This window comes from Eretmochelys imbricata, chromosome 5 (genome assembly GCF_965152235.1).
Source record: "Eretmochelys imbricata isolate rEreImb1 chromosome 5, rEreImb1.hap1, whole genome shotgun sequence".
NCBI classification, from domain to species: Eukaryota; Metazoa; Chordata; order Testudines; family Cheloniidae; genus Eretmochelys; species Eretmochelys imbricata.
In genome coordinates this window covers 64312018-64332973 of record NC_135576.1, presented here as the reverse complement: position 1 = coordinate 64332973, position 20956 = coordinate 64312018, and the positions used below count along the sequence as shown (strand labels likewise).

The window sequence follows — 20956 nt, the reverse complement described above, 5'->3', positions numbered from 1 at the left end:
CTTTATCAACCAAACTTGTAATCTCATTAAAAACTCATCAACTGAGTTTCCATAAACCCATCTTTTTTCATAAACCCATGTTGATTGACATTAGTTATATGACCTTCCTTTAAACTCTTTACTTACTGAGTCCTATATCAGCCACTCCATTATCTTGGAACATTTTAAAGAAAGGATTACAGGATTCAATGAAGGCTTCTTGCTCTACCATTTTTGGGTGGCTTTGAATACCAAGGACCAGATCTTCGGCAGGTGGAAGTCAGAGTAGCTTCACTGATGTCAATGTAGCTATACTGACTTACATTAGCTGAGAAAGTGGCCCCTGGAGCCAGATTTTCCACTGTTACACCAGCTTTACATCAGTGTGACTGCATTTGTTAGAGAAGCTGATGGAACAATTATCAGTCATAACTGGTTGACTAGAATGGCCATAACATTACCATATTTCTCAGGATCCTATCAAAGACAACTTTAAAACCTACATAAATGAAGTGTAATACAAATGTTAGGAATATTGTAAACATTTTATTGGTGCACTTAGGCAGTTTTAAATAATGTTTACATACAATAACTCACATTCATTTAGTCAAATATTTCGAACAAAAAAACCCAAAAGAAAACAAGAGGCAGTAGTTTGGCACAGAGCTTTTTCAAGCTAGGGAAAGAAACTCAACTAAACTACACAAAATCTAGCCATACTACAGAAGATGATGTTGTTTATATGGACTTAAAATATTACACTGGCAAAAATAAGTGAACGTATTCCAGATTGGTATAGAAAAGTATACAATACATATACACAAATAGGGAATTAAAATAAGCAGAAAATACCCTGTTTTAAAAGGGAATCTCCTTTCCAAATAGTTTTGAATTTTAGTGCACACCCCTCTGAATTTAGAGTATTTCTGTATGTACAAAGAGGTACAACAAACTGTTATAGTATTTATTGCAACAAACTAAGCATACCATAATATACACACTTTAAATACCCCCCCCCAAACCCTGTTGATATATTGGCTTCTTATTCCTCCTGCATAACCTCCTCTTTCTGTTGATTTAATTTCTCTCAATGAAAGGCACATACTTATCTGCAACAGAAGAAACAGAGGTGGTAATCTTTAAACATATACATTTTTAAACACCTTTAAAAACAAAAGAAATTAAAATATTTTTGCTCTGATTAAACCTGTCCAAAACCCCAATAACTTCTGGTACTGATAAAAGGAGTCTGCCTCATACATAAAATATCCTTCCATCTATCTGTTATACTGTATAATGATGGAATAGTGCATTTTGAAGGATGATTTCTCCATGCTAGGTTTATCTTTACAAAAAGAATAGTTTAAAGACTTAAGATTCTATAGTATGTACTGCAAAGTATGTATTGTATTTAGGAACCAAGGATTTGTCAATCTGATTTCTTTTAAAACTCTAATATTGGGTTTCCACAATATTCAAATACACCAGGTCTAATCCCTTTCAATCCAAACATGTTCACTATTATGATCTACTGAAATGCCCTATTTCTAAGTAACAAAGGCTTTTGTGGTTTTTTTCCCTGATTCACAACTTCAGCAGTAAACTTCATGGCTGGCTAACGTCAGGATGTTTCACCTGCACAAAGTAGATGCTTCTTCTTGTAAATCTTGAAGAGGATACTTGAGGACTATATTCTAACCTCTGGGACTTTTGCAAGTAATTTGAATCCCAACAAGTATTCTCTAATGCAGGTTGTCAGGTGTTTGTTTTACACGGTGTTTTGTTATTTTAGAGAACCAGTGTGGCAAGTCTTTCTGAAGAAGCAATTTATAGCTTTTTATCTTATCTTACAGAACAGATAAAATACAAACACCTGTTTCTCCATGACATTTGTCTACAGCTATCAAAGTATCCCACAGCTGATTGTTATCGGGAACTTGGTTTCAGTTTTCAGTGCTGTTGGTTGTCTACTTACATGTATGTCAAATTGCAGTTCCAAATCATCCTGTACTAACTCTACTGGCTCAACCATTTGTTTCACGACACAGTTCCAAATTGCCCTCCTTGTTTATAAAGGCCTCAATAGACAAACTCCAGCCCACCTCACATATCTTTTCTTTAGTCCCCTTCTACCTAGCACCAGACTCCCCATGGTTATTTCACACAAATTTGATATAGTGCAAGCACATAAACCTTTGTAGCTCCTCCCAGCTAGAAAAACCTGTATGCAATCTTAGCTTCAGGAACACTATTTATTTTCAAAAAGTTATTCTTTTGTATTTCTCTTGCTCACTTCCATTTTTTAATTTTAAAATTAGGCAACTACTTCACTCCAAATTGTTTTTGAATAGTTAACAGATACTATACAAATTGAAATCATATGTCAGTCACTAGATTCTTGCAATATTGAAGTACACCTACATACATTATAGCCAGTCATCCTTAAATAGGAAATTTTGTTTTTGTGTTACAATTTTAATTTCACTGTAGCATGTAGTAATTTGTTTTTACCTAAACAATAAAAAAATAAATGAATCAGTCTGTAGAACAGAAAAGGGTTTATCAGTTTTAAAAATAAAAAAAAAAGGTTTTCCTGTATAATCTGGGTTGGAGTTGCAGCAGATTTCTATGATAAAGATTTTGTGCACATCAACACCACCAATGATAAAAAAACCTTTGGAAGTAAAATTATACCAGTTAGCCAGATGTTCAGATGCACCAGGTGCCTTCTCTACAGGCAACTGCAAGATTCTCCTCCCTCCCTAAATCAACTCTCTAGGCCTTTAAATCCTTACCTGTCATTCCTTTAAGAATAACACAGATCCCGATAATCATTAAAACATACTGGTTGAAAAGTGATGAGTTTCAAAAGATTTAATTACACCAGTGCTTGCCATGAACCTACCAAAAGTCCAACCAGAGTCAACATGCTCCTAATCATGAAGATGTACTTTTTAAGCATCCTACACCCAGGTTTCAAATTTCTGCACTAATCCTCCAAACAATGCCACTGAGCAGCAATACTCAGTAAATACTGTGTGTAAATGGGAATGTTAACTTAGCAGCAACTGTTTGAAATGTTATTCTCTACAGGTAACTCAAATGGACTACCTGAACAAGCAATGGAGGAAAACACTGGACGACAAAAAAAAAAGGGGAGGTGGGGTGGGAGGGAAGAAAGAGGGGTCCTAATAAGCTGCTGAATCAACCTCTTGCAAAGACTGAGAGTTTCTCTACAAGATTAAATAAATTGTGCAATATGAGAGAATGTAGCAAGCCTCTGATTTACATAGATTTTCAAGATTAATTTCTTCTTATATTATGGACTAGATGAAATTGGAAGCCCTTGGAAGCCATTTGCCCTAGCTTTTCATCCTGAGATGGTGGCTCAAGACACTTGAATAATGAATTAGGACTTTGTAGCTCTCTTTCCTTTGCAAGACACAAAAAAGAACAAGTTCAATTCTCTGCAACACTTTTACCTTAATATTTCTTAAATATGAATGTTTAGCAGGCTATTCTCTTCTGGAGACATTTATGCTATGTCTGTGCTGTGTACATAGTACAACTATAATTTTCTAAATTGGTTAACTGAAACTCTAGGTAAGTGATACTCAGACTGAGGCTTGTGAGCCACAAGTGGCTCTTTAATGTGCTGAAAAAAAATGCTAGAGACACATAATATTAAAACAATGTTTGATTTAATTATTAACCAATTTAAGTTATTAACCAATCAGGATCCTTTTCTATGTTATTACCCAAGTATAGTTGATAAAATAATAACACTTGGTCAGTCATTGTGCTGTGAGAATAATATAGATAGAGAGAAGTAAATGAAACAATTCACACTACCGTGGCTCTTTTGGGGAATGTTGATAGCTAATTTGGCTCTTAAGTCTGAGTATCACTGCTCTCTGTTAACTTAAGTTTGGTTAGTTTGTCCAGTTACTCTGTCTCAAATCACTATTCTTGCAGAACTCAGATTCTACAAGCTAGTAAACTGTTGAGGTTTCAGTCTTGTGGAGTACAGCAACTCTACAGAGCAAATATTAAGCTGCAGTCTCCTCTTATAAAAGTGGAAGCAAGCACAAGTGATTTTCAAAACAGAGCATGAGCATATCATCACCATGCTAGTATATTATACAGCAAGTATAGGATGGGTCAAAATCCCTTAATCCACGTAACAATAAGAATAAGAATATTTAAAAAGACTGAAGACAGAAAACTGAAAAGAAATTTTGCTTTGGGCTTTGCAAGGACACCATTAGTAACACATGAAAACAGATTTTTAAAAATAAAATGTTTTTCTATCTAGGTTCTGATACTGTTCCCATCACTGTGGCACCTAAAGCACCTCAAACTGATTTCTTAGTGTGTATCACTTTCCATTGCATTGCTAGTATGGTGCTATAATCACTTTTACCATGGAGAAGTCACATTTCGTTAAATTTTCTTATAAAAACGCCATCTCAAAGTAGTAGTGTGAATTTTACAATGGATAGTCTCTTCATATCAAACAACTGCGTCAAGGAACAACTGTTATTCTCAGGTCCAGTACATGCTTGGTTCCCATAACCACCACTATTTTCTTTAGTTTTCTTAGATTCAGAACAAAAAATGTCTGGTTCCATTTTCTGACTGAAGCATCTTATTAGAATCTTCAGCAGCAAGATGTGTTCCTTATTTACATTAATAGCTGCCAGAATGTATAGCGATATAAGCAGATAAATTAAATGTGGGTAACAGCTGTCATTCTAAAGACTACAAAATGTTTTTCAAATGAGCAATTTTAATTATTTATTTATTTTATAATTTAATAGTTTATCATCTCTGAACTGTTGGAAGGAAGGTTCCAGTTTCTAGCCACTGCATTGGCAACCTAAGTTCCAGAGGTATATTTTGAAGGGGAACAAATATGATTTACTGAATATCTCATTAAAACTGACTAGATCTTTGGTACGATCCCATTCAGATTTAATCAACTGTCAAATTTGTCCCTCTGGGTTTTATACTGTACAGCAATATAATTTAGCCCTCAGGCCGCTAAGGATGCCCATATACACCCTTTACATCACACCTTTTTGGCTGGCAAAATGGAAAAACGAAGGCAGCCTTGATTTTCCAACTCACTTGTGTCAGCAGTTCTCTTCTCCGTTTCCTCCTCATTTATTCTGTCAAGGGAGAAAGATACACTGCTCTACTGCAGATACTGCAATCTGCTTTGCACACTTAGATTGAGGTACTTCATGACAGGTTGCATAGCTAAGAGGATTTGTGGCAATTTAACTGCTTTTAATGAAGATGCTTTGCTGAAGACCACCGAAGTATATTATGTGAGAATCTCAGAAATGCCTAAGTCTAGAGAGAAATGATAGGAATACTATGCATAATTAGATACGTAGTATTAATTAGCTATCATATAATGGAATAATTTCCGAAATATAAACATACTGGTTTAGAAGACTTATGATCTAAGTATTAACACTGGGCAATTTGATCCATAAAGACAGAAAAATATATGGAGCAGTCATAAAAATAGAGGCCTTTCTAAAGTCAAAGCAGCAAAATAAATAAATAAAAAATACTGAATAGTTACAATGACTTTGAAACCAACCTAATAACTATCAAAAAGACAAGAAGAGAAAAGGTTTTAAAAAAAATAGGGCACAGAAGATGCTCTCTCTTAGTGCACAGTAAGCTTCAAGCTATGGATTTGATTTCTGGCATATTTGCAGAATATGAATTAAGTTTAGAGAATGACATACAAAGGTAGAAAGTGGGATAGTGAGAACATCTGTTACATACACTGCAGTGTCAAAATCTAGAAAATCTAATATAATCTGCAAAAGGTTTCTAAGAGGAAAAAAATTAGACTGAGTCATATTATATTCTGCCAAAACAAAGAAAAATATATACAGGAAAGAGATGTGTATCTGTACTTTTGTTTTCCAAATGTAGCTCCTCCATGTGACAGATTGGAGTGGTCTACTGCATTAAATTCTACAAACAGTAATCTGCCTCACCACTAAGTGAGAGACAAGGTGGGTGAGGTAATATCTTTTAATGGACCTACTTCTGTTGGTGAGAGAGACAAGTTTTTGAACTTACAGAGTTCTTCTCTATATGTTGAGCTTAGTATTTTAAAAACTGTCCTGTACCAGCTACACATTCCTTTTAAATCAGATACTCCAATTCTCAGCAGGTGAGATAACATTTAATCTCTGTATGAAGTGAACTTGAAAGCATCTCAGATTCCTCCTTGCTTTACACAAGACTCATTTACAGGAGTACAAAGTAACTTTACAGCCACAGATGCCAAGAATGGGTATTTGTATCTACATTTCTAAGCAGAGCTTAGACTCCTTGTACACTTTGTGACAGACCCAGACCAGTGGGGTACAGGAGTCTGCTAGAAGGCAAATATACTGGCCACTGGATGAATAGTTTTCTGTTCCCTGAGTGACCAGAGCAGGGGCTGTGCTAGAGCAATCAGGAACCTGCTAGAACCAATTAAGACAGGCAAGCTAATTCAGACACCTGGAGCCAATTAAGAACATACTAGAATCAATTATGACAGACTAATCAGAACACCTGGTTTAAAAAGGACCTCCCACCAGTTCGTGGAGCACGTGCAAGGAGCAGGGAGCGAGAAGGTATGCTGCTGGAGGATTGAGGAGTACAAGTGTGATCAGGCTTCAGGAGGAAGATCCTGTGGTGAGGATAAAGAAGGTGCTGAGGGGAGGCCATAGGGAAGTAGTTCAGGGAGTTGTAGCTGTCACACAGCTGTTACAGGAGACAGACAGGGGCTATCCACAGGGCTCTGGGCTGGAAGCCGGTATAGAGGGCGGGCCCGGGTTCCCCCAACTCCTGATCGGACACAGGAGGAGTTGACCTGGTCTGTGAGCAACACCAGAAGGGAAGGTCTAATTTGGAAAGGGATCTGGCCTGTCCCTGACCCACTACGTGGGGCAACAGAGACTGTGGAGATTGTTCTCCATTTCCCCCATGCTGGCCAGTGATGAGGTAAGTTAAGTGTATGGCAGGTTTGAGGCTCTAGCAGAAGTGGCCAAATGGAGGGCTGCCGTGAACCTCTGAGGTGAGCAAATCAGCCAAAAAGTGCAGGACCCACCAAGGTAGAGGAGGAACTTTGTCACAACTTGAAAAAAATTAAGTCATGCCAACTCGTTGGCATTTATTGGAAAGCCTATTAAAGTACCTTCCCTATCTCTAGCTACAAGGAGGGAAAATAAAGTCTTCACATAACCCCAAGCACTAGATTTAGGCACAGAATTGTGAACCACACATTTTTTCTACATAGAAGTGAGGAAGATTGTGGCACAAACACCCAAAGGCAACAACATTAGATTTTTAATAATTGTGCCATTTTCTCATGGTATCTACCCTGATGAATTTTCAGTTAGGAACAGTTAGGTTCTTAAATATAGACTGAAGTGCCTATGTTTAGCATCTATAATGCACACTGAAGCCAAGACTGTAGATGTACACAACTTCTGAAAACTAAGCCACTTTAAAGAGTCCCTAAATTTAGACTCATATTTGTTGCATTTACGTGGTCCACCAGACTTTCTGAAAATCTGAATATAAGCTGAGAGTCCAGATAAAGTAACCATATACAAAAGCCACTGACCACATGTAAAATTGTAATTTGTCACTTTGCTGAACAAGTGTGATGCTCCTCGCCTAACTACTTCATTTGAAAATTAGTATGTACAATAAGTGCTTTGCTTTTGAATATGTAGTGAAGTTGCTTGACCCCCATCATTCCTCCATCCTATAAGAGTGCACTGAACTTCTAAACACTAACCTTCGAGGATGATTGGCATCAAACAATGTTGTATCATCATCATCGTCATCTTGTTCTAATGGCGTCAACTCCATATTTTCTATGTTGGTGTCCAAAACTCCATACCTTCGGGTCTTTTTGTTTCTTTTTCTGAGGCTGAAATACAACGTTTTTAAAGTTTTAATCTTTAAATTGCTGAAATAGAAAGTTATAACTGTGAGATTACTGTATTAAAGAGAACAGTTTTAGTTCTTTAAATTATAGATCTGTATTTAAATTCTTCATATTTGCACATTTAATATATGCTAATCATTTAAAATATTTTCTTTATCTCAATAGAGTAAAAGTAAAATATCAAAGATTAACATTCCCCTGAGAGCCAAGTTTTCAAAACAGGAAGCCTAAACCACCACAAATATGTATAAAATTTTTGTGAATAATTACTTTAACAGTGGATCCAAGATAGGTAGTTGCAAACCCACATGTTTGAGTCACCTATCTACCTATGTGCAAATACCATCCATGATTTGCAGTAATTTCAGGGCAGGTCTACACTACGGCAGGGATCGACGCTCTGAGATTTATCTATCGGCGGTTGATTTAGCGGGTTTAAAGACCTGCCAAATCGACTGCAGATCACTCTCCAGTCGACCCCTGTACTCTACCCCTGACGAGAACAGTAAGGTAAATCTCCTGTCAACCCCTCCACGGCGTACATCCCGTGATAACTCGACCTAAGGTATGTCGACTCCAGCTACGTTATTCATACTGTGGTAGTGTAGACATAGCTATACATACAAATGTAGGTACGCAATTAAGAATGGACCTCTGGTTCTGAAAACTCTCTGGTCAAACTGGAAAATCCTGTTAACCTTTACGTCACATACTGTACACTTCTATACTGAAGAATAGATGCACAATGCAGAGACAAGATATCTGACCAAAAAAGGGTCTAATGAAATTGTATCTTAAAAAAAAAAAAAGCAAAATGAGCAGAACTATGGGGGCTGTAGTGTTTTCACTCACTATCTGCAACTAGACTAAGTAGTAAACACTACAACTCTTATTAGGCAACTATTTGTTACTGAGCCAAACTGTTACTAAGCCAAATGCCAGACAAAAGCACGTAGCTGAACATCTGCAAAGTATACCAATCAATCTTTATAGAAATAAGGGCTCATGATCACATACTTTATATCAATGGCATTGTCAAGGTTCCTTCCCCACCCTGAACTCTAGGCTAGAGATGTGGGGACCTGCATGAAAAACGCCCTGAGCTCATTTTTACCAGCTTAGGTTAAAACTTCCCCAGGGTACAAACTATTTTACCTTTTGTCCCTGGACTTTATTGCTGCCACCACCAAGCCTCTAACAAATATAACAGGGAAAGAACCCACTTGGAAACATCTTTCCCCCCAAAAATTCCTGGGGAAGGTTTGATAAAAATCCTCACCAATCTGCACAGGTGAACACAGACCCAAACCCTTGGATCTTAAGAACGAGGAAAAAGCAATCAGGTTCTTAAAAGAAGAATTTTAATTGAAGAAAAAGTAAAAGAATCACCTCTGGAAAATCAGGATGGTAAATAACTTACAGGGTAATCAGATTCAAAACATAGAGAATCCCTCTAGGCTAAACCTTAAGTTACAAAAAGACACAAAAACAGGAATATACATTCCATTCAGCACCACTTATTTTATCAGCCATTTAAACAAAACAGAATCTAACGCATATCTAACTAGATTGCTTACTGACTTTTTACAGGAGTTCTGACCTGCATTCCTCCTCTGGCCCCAGGAAAAAACACAACACAGACAGAGAGAACCCTTTGTCCCCACACCCCCTCCCGCCTCCAGCTTTGAAAGTATCTTGTCTCTTCATTGGTCATTTTGGTCAGGTGCCAGCGAGGTTACTTTAGCTTCTTAACCCTTTACAAGTGAAAGGGTTTTTCCTCTGGCCAGAAGGGATTTAAAGGTCTTTACCCTTCCCTTTATATTTATGACACGCCCCCCCCAAATCACAGATAGGGTGAAACGCTAGCTGTGATTTCTTCCTGGAGCTCTAGGAGAAAACAGAGTTAAGACACATGCACCTCTAAATATACTATCAAGTATATAAAGACTAACAATATATATTCACATCTCAAGGACGATTTTAACCATTTGATTCTGGGAAACTTTCACAGGAGAGTGCATCAGCCACTTTGTCAGAAGCTCCTGAGATGTGTTGTATGTCAAAATCAAAATCTTGGAGAGCTAAACTCCACCAAATAAGTTCTTTGTTATTTCCCGAGACGGTATGAAGCCACTGTAGCAAAGCATGGTCGGTTTGCAGGTGGAAACGCCATCACCAAGCGTATGGGCGTAGCTTTTCCAGAGCATAGACAATGGCCTAACATTCTTTTTCACTGACTGACCAGTTGCTTTCCCTCTCAGACAGCTTCTTGCTGAGAAACACTACAGGGTGGAATTCTTGATCCAGTCCTTCCTGCATTAAAACTGCTCCCACACCATGCTCGGACGCATCTGTGTTACTAGGAACGGTTTGTTGAAGTCTGGGGCCCTTAGTACAGGGTCAGACAGGAGTGTCACTTTAAGCTGGTTAAAGGCCTTCTGACACTCTTTGGTCCACTGAACGGCATTTGGCAGTTTCTTTTTGGTTAGGTCTGTCAGTGGGGCAGCAATATTGCTGTATTGCGGTACAAATCGCCTGTAATATCCGGCCAAGCCTAAGAAGGATTGGACCTGTTTCTTTGACTTTGGATAGCATCCACTTTGGCCTGTAGGGGGTTGAAAGTTCCTTGACCCACCTGGTGTCCAAGGTAAGTCACTCTGTTTAGGCCTATTTGACACTTCTTAGCCTTAACAATTAGTCCTGCCTCCCTTATGCACTCGAAGACTTTTTGTAGATGTTTCAGGTGTTCTGCCCAGGAATCCGAAAATACGGCCACGTCGTCAAAGTAGGCAATTCCATATTCTCCCAATCCCGCTAGGAGACCATCTACAAGTCTTTGGAAGGTGGCGGGTGCATTCTGCAGCCCGAAAGGGAGTACATTAAATTCATACAGCCCGACATGTGTGGTGAAGGCTGACCTTTCCTTGGCGGATTCATCTGGCGGTACCTGCCAATACCCCTTGATTAAGTCCAAGGTAGAGATAAACTGGGCCCGTCCCAGTTTTTCTAATAGTTCATCTGTGCATAGCCCTGGATAGTTGTCTGGGCGAGTTACAGCATTTAATTTACAGCAGTCCATGCAAAAACATATCTCCCCATCTGGTTTGGGAACTAGAACCACTGGAGATGCCCATGTACAGCCAGAGGGGCGGATTACCCCCATCTGTAGCATATCCTGGATCTCCCGTTCCATAGCAGTTTTAGCTTGAGGAGACACCTGGTAAGGCTGGACTTTAATTGGGTGAGCACTACCTATGTCAACACAGTGGTATGCCCATTCAGTCAGTCCTGGGGTGGCTGAGAACGTCAGTGCATAGCCAGTGCACAGCTCCTTGATCTGCTGTCACTGCATACGCCCAAGGGTCATGGAGAGGTTCACCTCTTCCATGCCACCAGCCCTTTTCCCTTCATAGTAGACACCTTCAGGCCACTCAGCGTCATCTCCTCCCTGGGCTGTAAACTGACAAACCTTTAATTCTCTGGAATAAAAGGGCTTTAGAGAATTAATATGGTACACCTTAGGATTTCGGTTGGAGGTGGGGAATGCTATGAGATAATTAACAGTTCCCAGGCGCTCCTGGACCGTGAGTGGCCCTTCCCACAATGCTTCCATTTTATGGGCCTGGAGCGCCTTTAAGACCATGATCTGGTCCACTACTTTGAAGGAATGCTCTCTGGCATGTTTATCATACCAGGCTTTTTGCTCTTTTTGAACATCCTTTAGGTTTCCTTTAGCAAGGGCTAAAGAGGTTTGGAAGGTGTTTTGTAGGTTGGTTACAAAGTCCAGAATGTTAGTTCTTAGGGAAGGTGTAAACCCCTCCCATTGCTGCTTCACCAACTGTAATGGCCCCTTAACCTCACGGCCATATACAAGTTCAAATGGTGAAAACCCTAAACTGAGATGTGGTACAGCTCTGTAGGCAAAGAACAACTGCTGTAATACTAGGTCCCAATCATTGGAGTGCTCATTTACGAATTTACGTATCATGGCCCCCAAAGTCTCATTAAATTTCTCTACCAGGCCATTTGTTTGATGATGGTAAGGGGTGGCAACCAAGTGATTTACCCCATGAGCTTCCCAAAGGCTTTCCATAGTTCCTGCCAGGAAATTAGTTCCTGCATCTGTGAGGATGTCGGAGGGCCAACCTACCCTGGCAAAACTGTCTGCTAGTGCCTGGCACACATTTTTAGCCCTGGTGTTGCTTAGAGCTACTGCTTCTGGCCATCGGGTGGCAAAATCCATGAAAGTCAGTATGTACTGCTTTCCTCTGGGTGGCTTTTTCGAAAAAGGACCCGGAATATCCACAGCTACTCGCCGAAATGGAACCTCAATGATGGGGAGTGGCTGGAGAGGGGCTTTGACCTGGTCTTGGGGTTTTTCCACTCTTTGGCATACCTCACAAGACCGGACATAGGTAGAGACATCTTTGCCCATTCCCTCCCTGTGGAATGACCTCCCCAAACGGTCTTTGGTCCTGTTCACCCCAGCATGGCCACTAGGATGATTGTGGGCTAAGCTCAAGAGCTTGGCCCGGTATTTAGTTGCAACTACCAACTGTCTCTGAGGATGCCAGTCTTCCTGGTGTCCACCAGAAAGTTTCCTTGTATAGAAGTCCTCTTTCTACAACAAACCTGGATTGATTAGAAGAGCTGAGAGGCGGTGGGTTGCTCCGTTCCGCCATCCAAGCTCTCTGGAGGATTTCATCTGCTTCCTGATTGGTCTGGAACTGTTCCCTTGATGCTGGAGACATCAGTTCCTCATTGGATTGTGGACCTAGGCTTGGTCCCTCTGGAAGCAATGTAGGGGATGGGGCTGTTTCTGTTGACTGGGAACCGCTCTCCGCTGGTGTACTATGTTGGGGTTCAGGCTCCGGCTGAGCCTCTTGTGTAGGGTTATGGGCTGCTGCAGGTTCAAGTTCGGCGGGGCCCTTTGGTGTTGGGGTTTCAAGTATGGAATTCAGTGCTGGCAATGGGTCTGGTGCTGGTTATTTCGCCGGTTCCATGCTGGGGCTGGCTCTGTCTGGATCTCTGGGACTGGATCCACTACTGCTGTTGCAGACGTTGGCATGGGGTCCAGTTCCATCACCTCTGACCGGGTCCTGGTAGAAGTTTCCGGAACAGAGCTAGGCATGACAGCTTGCTTAGCCTGGTTGCGGGTGACCATTCCCACCCTCTTGGCTAGCTTCACATGATTGGCCAAGTCTTCCCCCAACAGCATGGGGATGGGATAATCAACAGACTGCAAAAGTCCACGTTCCTGACCAGTCCTTGTACTGGACAGCCAACTTGGCTGTAAGCAAATTGAAAGAGTTGGACTTGAAGGGTTCAGTTGTCACTTGGATCTCTGGGTTGATTTAATTTGGGTCCACTAAGGAAGCATGGATAGCTGACACTTGTGCTCCAGTGTCCCTCCACGCAGTGACTTTCTTCCCACCCACACTCACACTCTTGCCCACACTCCGCTCTGAGGATATCTGGGCCTGAGGACCTCTGGTGGGATTCCGGTGGAAATCTGTTGGGATTCTTGGGGCAGTTGGCCTTCACAGGCCCCGGCTCATTACATTTAAAACATTGTCCAGCTGACGGGTCACTGGGGCGAGGTGGGTTGATGGAGAATGGCGTGGCAGGACGATAAGGTGTATGGAGTGTTCCTTGGTGTGTAGTTGGGGCCTTGGGCCGCCCCCAGTGGTAGGGTGTGGTCCAAGGGTGTCCCTTCTGGTATCTGCTCTAACTGCGACCAGCGTTGTTCCTCTCTCCTCTCTCCATCCGTTTTGTTCCGGCTTGCCCCGCCTCTCTGGCGGTCTGGGACTGCTCGTATCAATCAGCATAAGAAGCAAGACTTTTTGCTGAGTCCATTTCCTTATCCCTTAAACACTGTTTTATTTCCTCCTTGGACATAGTCAGGAATTGCTCCTGAGCTATCAAATCACACATTCCGTCAAAGCTAGTGACACCTCTTCCTTGGACCCATTTATCTAACAGATCCTTCATCTGGTTTAGATAAGCCACTTTATTTAGTCCAGGCCCTCTCTTAAAGGTTCAAAATTTTACTCTGTATGTTTCAGATGTAATTTGAAATTGCTTTAAAACCAAATCCTTGAACTTATAGTCAGAAGCCTCACCAATAAGCATCTTATTGAATATGTCCAGAGCTCTTCCAGTTAATTTTGCGACCAATGTGGTCACTTGTGAGCTTCAAAAAATTTTATGGAGAGTGCACAGTCTCTCAAAGGTGAGAAAATATTCAGCAATATCACTGGATTCATCATACTGTGGACATAATCGCTCCCATTTGTGGATTGTTGGAGAAGGATGGTTAGGGTTATCCAGTAGATTCCGTTCAGCCTTTGCCTTCATCTCCAGTGCATGCTTCCTTTTTCCTTCTCTGCCTCAGCATGCTTCCTCTCTTTTTCCTTTTCCTCCATTTCTTTTTCCCTTGCCTCCATAGCTCTCCTGTGGGCAGCCTCTTTGGCTGTTTCTGCCTTGGGCTCTGTCATGTTTGCCTCTCTATTTTTAACTAACTTTACACCCGAGAGTTAGAAATAAAAAAAACAAACAAAACTTGGCTTGTCAAAAAAAAAAAAAAAAAAAAAGTTGTGCTGTAACCGGATACCTATGTTCTCTGATAGGTATCCGGTTACAGCGATTGTCAGCCTACAGAAAAATCCTTAAAAAAAAAAAAAAAAAAAAACTAACACCTTTGTCTCCAGGCAAATAGAGAGAAAAAGCCTCTAGTTGCTCTTAGCTAAAAAAAACACCTCTTCAGGTCTGTGAAGACTTGTCATTTTCCCTGCAGGAAGTTAACTACCCTGCCTTTAGGTAGAGAAAACTCCAGCTCACAAAAGACAAATCCCTTTTGTCTCTGCTCTGGCCCCCAAGCAGAAACAATACAAACTAACTGCTTACAGCTTAAAACCTGCTTTCCAACAGCCCAAAGGAAAAAAAAAAAGTTTTTAAAATCTGTGCTTGTGGTTCAAAAAAAATCTCAAATTGATCTCAAAATGATCTCAAGTTAATCCCACCACTCTGCCACCATGTTAAAGTTCCTTCTCCACTCTGAACTGTAGGGTACCGATGTGGGGACCTGCATGAAAACCCCCTTAGCTTATTTTTACCAGCTTAGGTTAAAACTTCCCCAGGGCACAAATTATTCTGCCTTTTGTCCTTGGACCTTATTGCTGCCACCACCAAGCGTCTAACAAAAACAACAGGGAAAGAGCCCACTTGGAAACGTCTTTCCCCCCACAATCCCTCCAAGCCCTACACTCCCTTTCCTGGGGAAGGCTTGATAAAAATCCTCACCAATTTGCATAGGTGAACACAGACCCAAACCCTTGGCTCTTAAGAACAAGGAAAAAGCAATCAGGTTCTTAAAAGAAGAATTTTAACTGAAGAAAAAGTAAAAGAATCACCTCTGGAAAATCAGGATGGTAAATACCTTACAGGGTAATCAGATTCAAAACGTAGAGAATCCCTCTAGGCTAAACCGTAAGTCACAAAAAGACACAAACAGGAATATACATTCCATTCAGCACAGATTATTTGATCAGCCATTTAAACAAAACAGAATCTAACGCATATCTAACTAGATTGCTTACTAACTCTTTACGGGAGTTCTGACCTGCATTCCTGCTCTGGTCCCAGCAAAAAACAACACACACACACACACAGAGAACCCTTTGTTTCCCCCCCCACCCTCCAGCTTTGAAAGTATCTAGTCTCCTCATTGGTCATTTTGGTCAGGTGCCAGAGAGGCTGTTTTAGCTTCTTAACCCTTTACAGGTGAAAAGGTTTTTCCTCTGGCCAGGAGGGATTTAAAGGTGTTTACCATTCCCTTTATATTTATGACAGGCAACATTTACACACCTGCACATTCAGATTATGCCACTGTTTTCATTACAAGTCTCTTTTTCTAGGAGTTTAGCACATTATGGTAAACATACATTCCAGACTGAAACTTTATACATGTAATAAAACAAATAAACTGTTCAGTCAAAGTTAATGTTGATGGATGGCAAGACGACACGACTGTCCATGAAGACCACTGGTCCCATATCCAGGAAACAGGATCCTACCTCTGAACACCAACACCTGCTACTTGGGTATTTGCTCTTTTTGTTTGTCTGTCATACTCAGCCCTACATCTCTGCTTTAAAGGAGGACTTTCAGTATTTAGGAGGAACAACAGGCAACAAGGCTTGTAGAGTACACATTTTGAGGCACTAGCACAGATGGGAAAAAAGAAATTAAGTCAGTTACATTGAAATAAAGTCAAGAAAGTGAAAAGACTTATGCCTATCATCACATCAAAATAGTTGGTGTTTTGATCCTTCTCTCACATTACCCATTTAGGCTGTGGTCCTGCAAAAGTTTACATGTGCCTAACTGCATTGTATATAGGCTCATTCAACTTAGGGGGATCACTCATCTACCTACTTGAAGCTCCCCCTAGCAGAAGTCTTTGCAGGATTGGGGGAAGTTCAACAGTGATCTCTTTGGAACATGGTATACATCTCTAGTATTCTGTGAGATGCTAGATTCATAAATAATAATGCTGCAAAAACTGCAATTTTTGAAGGCTTTCTATTTTTAACTCCACTAATGACTTCCTTTAAAAAAAAATTGATAGGCATTTAGTCCTCATTGTTACATATTGTCCCCCTTTCCAGAAAGTGCCAAGTAAGTGGGTAGAAAGAGTTATAGAACACAAAGATCAACATGTGATCAGAGATAAAGAAAATTGTGCCTCTCAAATCCATTATTAGTATCTGCAGTAGCACCTATAAGCCCCAGGCGCACACACAAACTGCTCTTCTTCTGACGAGCTTACAAATTAGTCTAATGGAATTCTTTGAGAAGGTCTATAAAACAATGGATAAAGGAGAAGTGGTTGATACAATTTATTTGTACTTTTAAAATGCCTCCAACGAAGTCCCTCCTAAAAGTCTATTAGGGAAACTAACTATTCATGTATATCCACAGATATAAATCGGATATTTGCCGAGCTGCAGGGCTCTACCAGGAATCTCAGTGGCAAAAGCAGCAGCAGCATGTTGGGCCACCACTCACAGGAGCCAGAGCCTCGTGCAGGCAGCTCCTCCAGCGTGGCTGTACCACCCCAAGCCCTGCCCACTGGGGTGAGCACCAAACTGATGGGCAGCTGTTCCTGGTCGCACTAGTGTGTGCAAGCAGCTCACACACTCCCAGACAAGAGTCCCTTCCATGCAGTGGTGTTTCTCTCTCTTGTCCAGCGGTGTGTGAGCCGCTTGAATGGTCACTATTAGGAGATGAAATTCAGTCTTAATAGACGCTAGGTGATACATACTGGAAGGAAAAAAAATGAAGTACTCATGCACATTGTTGGGTTGCAAGTTAGCTGTCATCACTCGGGTGGGGGTGGGTCGGTGGTGGTGGGGAAACCAGGATAAAATCCTGGCTTCACTGAAGTTAACAACAAAACACTCACTGATTTAATGGAGCCAAGATTTTACCTCTGGACATTACTGTGGATAGCGCAATATGCACCACTGATCAAATAAGTAAGCAAGATGATAAAATTATAAAAGAATGGGATAGAAAAAGGATACTAAAAATGTTATATTATGTAAGTAAATGGACCTCATCTTTAATACCATGATTAGCTCTGATCACCCTGCTTCAAAGTAGATATAACAGAAGTAGAAGGGGACCAAATATTAGTGACAAATGATTAGATATATGGAAAGATTGACATACAAGGCACTGAAAATACTGGGACTGTTAAGCTTAGAGAGGAGCTAAAAGAGAGGACATGACAGAAGTATATAACAATGAATGGCATACAGGAGGCAATGAATGGCATACAGGAGGTAAATTGGGAGTTTCTATTTACCCTTTTAAAATACAAGTTCGCATCCCATGTAAAGACAAATTTAAAAACTGAAATGGATGGTTGTTTGTTTTAAAAAAAAGCCATAATGTATATTCAGCCTATAGAAGTCAACATCCCAAGATACTGGGGCCGACAGAGTACAAGAAAGGATTAGACTTCACATGGGTGACAACAAGTTCTATAGTTACATGAGGTGTTTTTTTTTTTTTTTTTTAATCTTAACCACTTGAAGAGCAACATGTCAGTATCACACATTAAAGAGTTTAGGCTATTAGCCTAGTACTCTTTTGTTAGCAGAGATATACCTTGTTCAAACAATTAGATAGCTTGGGCAATAGTTTTACTCCCTCTCTCACCCCGTCCACTAAGTCAAGAGGCTGCAGCAGCAGAAACGGGCTCTGAAAAATCCTGATCCAGCTGGAGAGCATTCACTTGGGGTAGGAACTGAAGACAGCATGTTGATGGCAGGGCTGCAGCAGTGGGACTGTTTCACTAACATAGCAACCCAGAACTGGGTGGGCACAAAGGTGGCTTCAGATCCCCTTAGTCCCATTCTCTCCAGACAGCAAATTCTATACTGCAGTTAAAAGGAGCAGCACAGAATCTCACCTCTTGGATTAATTCAGATTATCCATTTTTCCATTCAGGTAAAAAAGGAGTAACAGTCCTAACAGCTAGATATTTATTACTACTCATCAATACATGTAAGCTCCATTGTCAAAGTAAATATAATCACTAAAGCCAGTGCGTTAAAATCTTTTAAGAGGAGAGTGAAAGTACTTTACACATCAGTGTATGAATCATATTTCACATAACTTCTTGGTAAAAGGACAGGGATACCTTGCTGTGATTGAGCAAAGCTGAACAGGTCTTTACAGTTCACTTCAGCTAGTATTTTTTCTAGGACTGGATACCTTCTGATCACAGATTTAACTAAATACCTTAGATGAGTACAATTAATGTACCTGGTTTTTCAAATGCATATACCAAGTGCTTTTACAAACAAACAAACAAACAAAAACACCTACAATCTGGAGGTCAAGAAATTAAAAATTAAGGCAGCACCTAACCCCCCCACCCAAAAGCACACACACAATATGAACTTTGCCCTTTTATCCATAGCACTCTGTGCTCTCTCACTAGAAGACAAGTATGTTCCTGACAATTATTACAGTTAGATAACATGTTAAGTGCCAAAAAAACAGGCTAGTTTAGCCAGAAATCTTGCTACTAGAGGCCTCAAATCCCATACACATCATTAAAAGTAATCAGTCATACAGAGAACTAGAAGTAGACTCCACTACCCCAAGGCTCTGCTTTTCCTCATTCCCATCAGAGGAGAAGTCATACACCAGATAATGAATTCAGGAGGATTGAGATTTTTTGTTGTTTTATTTTTTTAATGTAAGATTCTAACTTAGAGCAACATTTAGGGGAAGGACATTTGGGGGAAGTTAATCACTTTTCTTGTGGCTACCCTGGTATAACATTGTAAAGTCTGCCTCTTCAGCTATTGGCCAGAAGCGTCAGAGACACAGAGTCTGACCTACAATCATGCCAAAACCCCACAGCACTGCAGGAAAAAGTCATATGAAAAGTTTATCTAAGAAAGAGAACCAGAGGTACCTCTAAATAGAGAGCAAGAAACTTCAATATGTGTAACTCTGGACTTCTCTTCTCAGCAGGATTTACAAATCTGTTACCCCCTTTTACAACATTAGAAGAAGATGCTCAGGCCAGGAGACAGGGCTAAGCAGACCTCAGAACCTTAGAAATTAAAAAGGATTAGTTCAAGTGAACATTGTTCTGGAGGAGGGGAATGGAACCAAGTAGTTTTCATATAAACACTTCTCAGATGGTTGAGAATTAATGACTGACAGAAAACTGACTCTGCACTCTAGAACAACCCTTATGGAAGAACACTGTGCACATGTATGTTTAAACTATAGGATCAAAGCCCATCAGAACCTGAGTGGGCTTTATGAGCAGCCTTCCCGCAGTCTGATGGATCTGTTACCCTTCTTGTCCCTTGCTGAAATCAGATCCATTTATCTGGTTTTAGAGAATAATTCTTTTTAAGAACTGAATTAAATGGCTCTAAATATTCTCAGAACTAGAACCTTCTGCCATTTACCCCTTCTTCCCTGGATAAGGAGAGAAATCCAAGAAATGTATTTGTTAACAAGGCTAGGACAAAAAGAGGTTTCATTAGTGTTGATAAGTAAGGCCCTAACAAATTCACGGCCGTGAAAAATGCATCACAGACCATGAAATCTGGTCTCCCCTGTGAAGTATTTTTACCCTATAATATACCAATTTCATAGGGGAGACCAGCGTTTCTCAAGTTGGGGGTCGCAACCCAAATGGGGGTCACAAGGTTATTATAGGGGGATTGTACGGCCATCCTTACTTCTGCGCTGCCTACAGAGGTGGGTGGCCAGAGAGTAGGCACCCAACTCTGAAGGCAGCATCCCTCCAGCAGCACAGAAGTAAGCGTGTAAGCAATACCATATTATGCCATCCTTACTCTGCACTGCTGCTGGAGGTGGTGCTGCCTTCAGAGCTGAGCTTCCAGCCAGCAGCCACCACTTTCTGGCCGCCCAGCTCTGAAGGCAGCACCACACTAGCAGCAGCGCAGAAGTAAGAGTGGAAATACTGCGACCCCACCACACAGACACTAACCTTGCAGCTCCCCCTCTCCCCTTCCCTCCTCCCTCGCTTTTGGGTCAGGACCTCTACGGTTACAACACCGTGAAATTTCAGATATAAATACCTGAAATCATGAAATTTACAATTTTTAAAATCCTATGACCATGAAATTTACCAAAATGGACCGTGAATTTGGTAGGGCCTGCTTCCAGGAAGATTATCTGCAGCATCCTTTCTTAAATGGGACAGACTGTTGGGCTGCTATAGTCTGAGCTATAGCATTTCCCCATCCAGTTTTATTTATGCTGTGTAAATAAAATAGACTGTAGTTTTGTGTGTGTGAGACACAAATCCTGGTATGATGACAATTACAGATATGCAATGCATAACATACTGATTCTGCACAGTGGACTGATATTCCCTGGTACCCTGTACCTTGTGTAGTCATTTACATATGGGCAAAATGGGTGTAACACATT

General features: G+C 40.7%; 1 protein-coding gene across 1 annotated transcript in view; it reads right to left on the bottom strand.

Annotated features, from left to right (window-relative positions):
* Nucleotides 1–505: 505 nt before the first annotated feature.
* Nucleotides 506–20956, bottom strand: part of FAM174A (family with sequence similarity 174 member A) — a 38233-nt gene continuing 17782 nt past the window's right edge. The window contains exons 2-3 of the mRNA XM_077817247.1: nucleotides 7805–7939; nucleotides 506–1088 (exon numbers count right to left, since the gene is read on the bottom strand). Coding sequence (XP_077673373.1) covers nucleotides 1085–1088; nucleotides 7805–7939 — 139 coding nt within the window. The 3' untranslated portion in view covers nucleotides 506–1084. The remainder of the gene's footprint in view (nucleotides 1089–7804; nucleotides 7940–20956) is intronic.